The 7,798-nt window shown below is 29.9% G+C and overlaps 2 protein-coding genes across 2 annotated transcripts; both read right to left on the minus strand.

Annotated features, from left to right (window-relative positions):
* On the minus strand, nt 1,103-2,689 carry LOC107606459. Its single transcript, XM_016308522.1, has one exon. It carries the CDS (start codon nt 2,687-2,689, stop codon nt 1,103-1,105), a length of 1,587 nt encoding a protein of 528 aa, XP_016164008.1.
* Nucleotides 5,439-6,753, minus strand: LOC107608100 (nuclear polyadenylated RNA-binding protein 3). Its single transcript, XM_016309992.2, has one exon. It carries the CDS (start codon nt 6,479-6,481, stop codon nt 5,651-5,653), a length of 831 nt encoding a protein of 276 aa, XP_016165478.1. The 5' UTR covers nt 6,482-6,753; the 3' UTR covers nt 5,439-5,650.

The raw sequence follows: 7,798 nt of genomic DNA on the forward strand, positions 1-7,798 counted from the left end.
TCCAATTTTCAAGCTTCTTAATTGGTTTTATTCACACATACATTCTTATTGTACCCTTCTTTGTTTTGAAAAATTTAGATATATAAAATTTGAAACATAGCTGGAACTTTGAATTGTTTGAGGTGCCTTCTATGCAATTTCAAGTTATTTTATTTGTTACATATTAAAATCCAATCATTACGCGGATGGTGCTTATGCTAGATATTAAAATTTTTCGTCTACTAAGTATCAGAATATTTCTTTTTCATACTAAATAGATGTTATTTTATATATTTTATAAATTTTTTTATATATTGTATCAGAATGTTTCTTTTTTATACTAAATGGATGTTCTTTTATATATTTTATAAAATTTTTTATATACTAAGAATCGGGATTATTAGAAGTTCCGTGATCCCCGCCCCTATTTCTCCAACGTATCATTCAGAATTTTAATTTGGGGTGAGAAGCAATTAATATCAAATATTATAAATTAAAAATAAATAAAATTAATTAAATATAATTATAAATTAATTAAATTATTTATTTTTTGGGCTTATCCCGTCTTGATTCTATATATTTTTCCAAAAGTTAATAAGCTTTTTGGACCCTCATAATTTGGCAATTATTTGAAGCTTATAAAGAAGTCTCTATCCATATTCATGGGCCATTTGGGTGATATTTGTGTGATGCTTCATTTTCATAATAATGTTTGGTGCAATCATTAACTTAATGCTTATCCGTACGTACTTCAGTTATTCATATGCATAAAAGGTGAATTCCAGAGAAGGAGGTAATCTTTTTTAAAATAAAAAAAAAATTTAATTGCAAGTCAACTCTTTTACGGGTTCATGAGATTTTTATTTTTTATTTTTTATTTTTCTTAATCTTTTCAACTGCAAAAGCATTCTTATCTCAAACATTTTTAGGCAGCATACCTTTTAAAAAAAGAAGAGATGCTTTTTAGTTCTAGGTGGTGAAAATGTGAAAATAGCGGTATAAAGCATAAAAATTAATCATGTTTTTGTGTCTATATATATCAGGTAAAAGAAAGTGCAATCTTTTATTTAGACAACAGATATTGTGAAAGGTGATCGAGCTGGTTGTAGAACAAGGGAGTGACTCAAGAGTAAATATTGAAAGAGAGGAATTTTCTGCAGTCTTTTCTTACTTTGGCAGAGAAGACACAGAGTCCAATTATCTTCTGAGAAAGGCAATCCTGAATCTTGCAAGTCATATCATCAAATACCAATTCACAGTGAAGAGATTTGGTTAGTTTTGAAACAGATATTAAATTAAATTTAAATTGTGGTATGAACAAGACATCAAGGAGAAGAAATTGTTTTGAGAAAACTATAGTTCCTGCAATGGAGGTAGAAGTGTGAGTACCATCAGGCAATTTTACAATTATAGGTTTGATTTGATGATACGATTGATATGACTCTAGAGAAAAAGAAACACGATCTGTTGCTCCTGAATCGATGACCCAGGAGTTAGATTTGAAAACATTTAGAGACATCACATAAGCTATACCTTGATTAGATGGAAGTGCAACTATTTGGTTTGTTTGATTCTGCTGCATATCCGGCTGCTGCAGTAATGATATCAATGCGCGTTTTTGCTCTATAGTGAATTCTAACTCACCTTTACTGGCCTCTCCTTGGGTGGTGCTGAATTTTTCATCATTCTGTTCAGCAATCATGTTGTTGATCAGGCTCTGGTTACCTTGCTTGAGATGGGGAGGCATCCCATGCTTTTTGTAGCACACATCCACTAAATGACCTAGTTTGCCACAAAATGAACACTGCTTTGTGGCTCCTCTGCCCCTTCCATGGCTTCTTCCTGGTGCTCTGCCTCTTCCCCTTCCTCTATTTGGGTAGCTGAAGTTGTTTGAAGCACTGATCAGTGCTTTGCAGTCAATTGGTTCAAGTGTATGCAGTTGTCTCTCTTGTTGGAGTATCATTGAGAGGACTTGATCAATCTTCGGAACTGGCTCCATCATCATGACTTGTGACCGCACGTTTGAGTATGCTTCATTTAATCCCTTCAGGAACCTTACTACATATGCATCATCTTGATATTTTCTGACCTTCATCAATCCACATAAGCAATTGTTTGAGTCACATGCTACGCATTGAGGAATTGGCCTTAGGTTTTCAAGCTCCTCCCAAATCACCTTTAATCTTGTGAAGTATGCAGTTATTGTGAGGTCTCCTTGCTTGATTGATGAGAGTTCATCATCAAGCTCAGCAATCTTGAAAATATCTCCCTGACAGTACCGGCGCTTGAGATCTTGCCATAAATCGAAAGCTACATTGTGCCACATTACACTTTGTGCAATTTCTGGACTCAATGCCAAATTGATCCAAGAAACTACATAATTGTTGCAACGATTCCATGCTTTGCTTAGAGGATCATCAGGAGCTGGTTTCACAATTGTTCCATCCACAAATTTTTCTTTATTCTTGGATGTCAATGCTCTCAACATTGCTCTTTCCCAGCTGTGGTAGTTGTTGAAACCTAGCATGATGGAGATTAATGGTGTTCCTGGACTTTCACCAGGATGCAAATAATACGGATCATTCGGATCGCTGAGGGGATTGACATTGTTTCTTGCCGCCTGTGCTTGCATAGTGTTGATTTGATTCATCAGATTTGCGATAGTTCGCAAGTCAATGTTTGTGAAGGTTTGATTTTGCTCTGGCTCCATGACTGGACTTGAATCTCACAAACCTTTCTTGAGTTTAGTGAATTATCAATGGATCTCGGTGTTGAAGATCCAGATCTTCTTCTCTACGATCTCGTTTGATCGGAAATTTCACTTTGACCTTGATGCGGAATCGGCAAAGCGATCAAGTTCTCATCAAAACTCTACTGCGTGAGTTCGGGAGAAGAGGGAAGAAAAGGGAAGAAGAAGAACGATTAAGTGAAGAATGAAGAATTTGTGAAAGGGAAGAAAAAATTCAGAACCTTGAGAATTTTCAGATCAACCTGCTCTCTTGATTATGAATCTCTCGACCTTGATTCCCAGCTCCACGCTCACCGCACCATGTGAAAGGTGATCGAGCTGGTTGTAGAACAAGGGAGTGACTCAAGAAAATATAAATTTTTAAAAATTTATTTTGTTATTTTATTCTATATTATACTTTTTAAGAATGATCTAAGGTTGGATTCAATAACCGCCAATTTAAGCCGAATAATAAAAAAATATTTAATTTACTCAAAAAATAATGGGACTAGTCTAAAAGGAACAAGCATAAATAAAGAAATGGATGATGATGCATGCTTATATAAACAAAAATATTTGCACTTTGCAATGTTGCTGATGGGATGATTAAATAGGTGTTTTTAATTATGGTTGATGATAGTTATCATTATCAGTAACATCAGTTGTTAATCACTGATTGTCTCAACTTTATCAATCATATTTTGGACAATACCGTATGAGCTGGCTCATAGAATTAGAAAACTACTATTTTCAATTATTTGGAATTTGGAATGTTGTAGAATCATACAGATGTATGTTGAAAACAGAGTTAATAATGTTTTTCATACAAAACCACTTGTTAGCCAGACATTACATGAATAACAACCACCAAACAAGTGGTTCCATGTGCACTTTTGACAGCTAATTAAACTCATATATTTATAGAAAAAATTTTAAATATACGAAAATACCGGTGTTTCAGTTGTTTTAATCGTTGATTTTAATTAATATATATTATATATAACGATACATTTAAAATTTTTCCTATATTATATACCTAGTAATGGCCCACTAATTAATTTTTTTTGTTGCACACGAATTTTTTAATACGACAGATGAATAATTAATCCATCACAAATTAAAATTTTATTTAAATATTTATTATTGTTGACGAATTAATTATTGTATGTACAAACTAATACGACTAAATTTAAATTTTGGACACTTAATTAAGCGGACTAATTAAATTGATTATGTCTTTTGTCAACAATATTCAGATAGCTAATTTTAGTTTAATGAATGAATTATATCAAAGCTAAAACATTTATTCTTAAGAATCTATTTCTATCTTTTCATGTTGATTTTTTTGTTTTTTTTGTTTTTTGTTTTGTTTTTCTCTTTCCATGTTGATTAATCCAAATACTTCCCTCCATCATGCATGGCGTCAAATTACTAAAATATTGTAAATTTGCAACAAATCCATTGCATAATAAATTATCAATACATTATAAGAATTTATTGTTATTCATATAATGTTTTTCTAATAATTTTATCATAGTAAGATATAACTTTTAAGTTCTTTGATTTTTTTTCCTGTGAAAAAAAAGGGTTACCGAGCATATGTTAATTTTTATGTCATCATATATAATGGTTATGTTTATTTAATATTTTAAAACAAAAATACATAGGCATAAGAGTATAGAGAAATATTTGATAGTTCTAAATAAATATTATAAGAAAACTATAGTAACATTGAAATATATTGTAATTATATCTTTATATTAGTGTCTTATCCTTGCTTATCATTCTACTAAACACATCTAATAAGGATTGTAATCAGAGGTGGAACTTGAAACAAAATTTGGGGGACAAATAGAGGATAATTATCAATATGCTTTTGATATGGACCTCATTTAAGATAAACTCGTCTAATCTCATCTCTCTGGTTTAGGTGATATTGCTAGATTTAAAGCCATTTTCCAGGGTCTCGTTCCAAAAAATTAAGGTCAAACTCATCAGACGTAACTTTTTGAACTTTTAAAGGTTGTATCTCACTTTTGTCGTGATTCATTAAAGTAGAAGAACTATCTACATGTGTTGATATTGTAAAAGTTATATGTTCTCCTTAAATATTAGCCTTCTTTTTAAAAAATGCATCAATTCTTTGATTTTTCATTATTATTTTATATCAAATTTGAATATATATCCTGTAAAATATGTAAAGAAGAAGTTAGAAGGACAAATATTAAAATTTATAATATTTATTGAATTTTTTTATCAATTTATATAAATACAATAATATTAATACTTATTGAATATTCTATTATTTTTTATTATATAAAAAATTAAATTAAATAAACAATAAAATATAAAATAATATTAAATTAAATAAATAAAAAATATCTAATTTTTTATATTTGAACTTAAAGATAGAGGGAGTGTTGCTTATTGAACTTATTGGGTACTTTAAGTCATAGTAAAATATTTAAGTCAATTAAACTATTTTTTATCTTTTGAAAAAGTACTACTAATTCTTTTATAAAAAGTTTGGAGGGGACCATGGTCCCTTGTCTGAACTAAGCTCCGCCCCTGATTGTAATTATATCTTTATATTATTGCTTACTACTATTTTTGTGAAAATAGATTGTTAGAATAAATGAAATTGTATAAATTTATTTATTCTTTTATAGCTTTCTAATGTTGTTCTATCTTGTTTATGTGATTGGATTATGACTTTAATTGAAAAACATTATTAAAAATATTGTACGTAGGACTAGGACTTGGTCTTAATTTGTGCATGCAACCACATAGTGAAAAATTGCATTGCATATTGGATATTACAACTAAACTAAGTTATTAATAAAAAGAAAGAAAAAAAAAAAAAAAGACCTACAAAATAACTATGCCTCCCTTGAAAAGAAAAAACGAAAAAAAAAAAAGATAATAATGATTATTGGTAATTAATTAAACCATGACTAATTGCCTTTGAGCTTCAATTCTTAGATCCTGCTTCATCCTTCTTATGAAATCTTCAAATTTCTTGTTCAATTCTTCTGTGCTTAACATGTTACTCTCTTCTTCTTCCTCTTCTTCTTCTTCTTCAAAGTTTCCTTCACTCAGAAATTGATCATCACTTTCTGATACATTTTCTTCATCTTCTTGTTCTGCATCATCAAATAGTTCATTATTTTCTTCTTCTTCATGAAGCTTCTTCTCCTCTTCTACTTGTTCATCATCATGATCATGATCATGATCATGATGATGTTCTTCATCTACCACAATGATCTGCTCAACAATGTTACCATCATCTTCAGCTTCTTCTTCTTGTTCTTCATCATATTGCTTGATTTCTAATACTTCATCATCCTCTGCTACAATAATATTATGCTCTTCAATAACAGTTTTCTCCTCCATCATCATCATCACTTCTTCTTCTTCTTCTTCTTCTTCTCCTACTTCTTCACCATACTTAACAGAATCTTGATCATCATGATCTCTTGATCCAGAGAAAGATCTTGTGATCCCAACAAAGACAAGGAGCCCATTGCAGAGTAGAAACATGGAATTCTTGTCTATGTTGTGTGTGAAAAGTTGGAATGGGAATGTTGACAAGTAGAATTTGAAGTAATGCAAGAAAACATGTAATGAAGAAGAAGAAGAAGAAGGTGATGAAAACAATATGAATGAACAAACAGATAAAGACACCAAAACTTGTGTAATCTTAAACACATTTTGATGACACTTTATGCTTTCTGTCACACAAGATGCAATCTTTTGGTACTTTATTTGATCCATATTGTGATGATTTGATATAATATAAGATATGGGAAATTAAATTAAATAAATTAAAACCAAGCTAAGGAAGGTTGGTTTTAATTTTTTTTTTTTTTTAATTTCCAATTAAAAAACCTTTTTTTTCTTTCACTCATGAGAAATGTCATTTTAAAACATCGTCTTCTCCGTCTCTGAAATTAAGGTGTAACCGATAGTTTAAGCATCCATAGATTTCCATGGAATCAGTGATCTATTTAGGGTATTTAAATGATATCTTTCGTTTTGTTGATTTATTTTTTGTAGCTATATATGTATGATTAATTTTTTGTGATTTTACTAAAATGACCCTCTATGAGTGTGTGGCAAATTATTGTTATCGTTATTGTTATAAAAAAATCGGTTTTATTCTAGTTTGGTAAGAAATTTAAAAATAATCGATTTATTAATATGTCCAATAATAATACAATACGTAAGTGTTTTTACAAAAAAAACTTTTTACGCGTTTTTACGGGACATCCTTCTTATATATGTATGATTAAATTTTTTTGTGATTTTACTAAAATGACCCTTTATGAGTGTGTGGCAAATTACTGTTATTGTTATTGTTATAAAAAAAATTGGTTTTATTTTAGTTTGGTAAGAAATTTAAAAATAACCGGTTCATTAATATATCCAATAATAATACGATACATAAGTGTTTTTACAAAAAAAAAATTTTACGCGTCTCTATGGGAACATCCTTCTGATATATGTATGATTAATTTTTTTGTGATTTTACTAAAATGACCCTGTGTGAGTGTGTGGCAAATTATTGTGAGGCAGATGGCAACGTTGGATGATGTTGTGCTAAAGTCTCATCACCTGCTCTTCAGGGATTTTGTCATAGAATGAAGATAGAAAAATAGTTATATAATTGAATTGAATGGTAAGTAGTGGCCAATTTTCAAATCACTATTTGCCCCCACAAATTGGCAATGGTTATCTTCATTGTTCACCTCTTTGAGTTGGACTTGTCATGTATGTGGCAATCTTATGAGGTTTGAATTACAATGGTAATTAAAAATTATTAGATATTTTATGGTGAGTGTTAAGTTAGATAGTTTAATAATCACTTAAGTAATGATATGTGTTAAGTGGTGGGTGTGTGTGTTTGTGTATTTGGATTTGTGTTTTATTTCATAAAAATATGTTGGTGATGTTTTGTTGAATATCTAAACTTGAACGTGTTAGCGACAAAACAATAAAAAAATGTTGTATCAAAGTTAGTTTAATTTAAAATTTAATTTTAATATATTGTTAGTGTAAAATAATTTTATACATGTATTTAAATATATAAAA

The sequence above is a fragment of the Arachis ipaensis genome, chromosome B07 (assembly GCF_000816755.2).
Source record: "Arachis ipaensis cultivar K30076 chromosome B07, Araip1.1, whole genome shotgun sequence".
In the NCBI taxonomy this organism is placed as follows: Eukaryota; Viridiplantae; Streptophyta; class Magnoliopsida; order Fabales; family Fabaceae; genus Arachis; species Arachis ipaensis.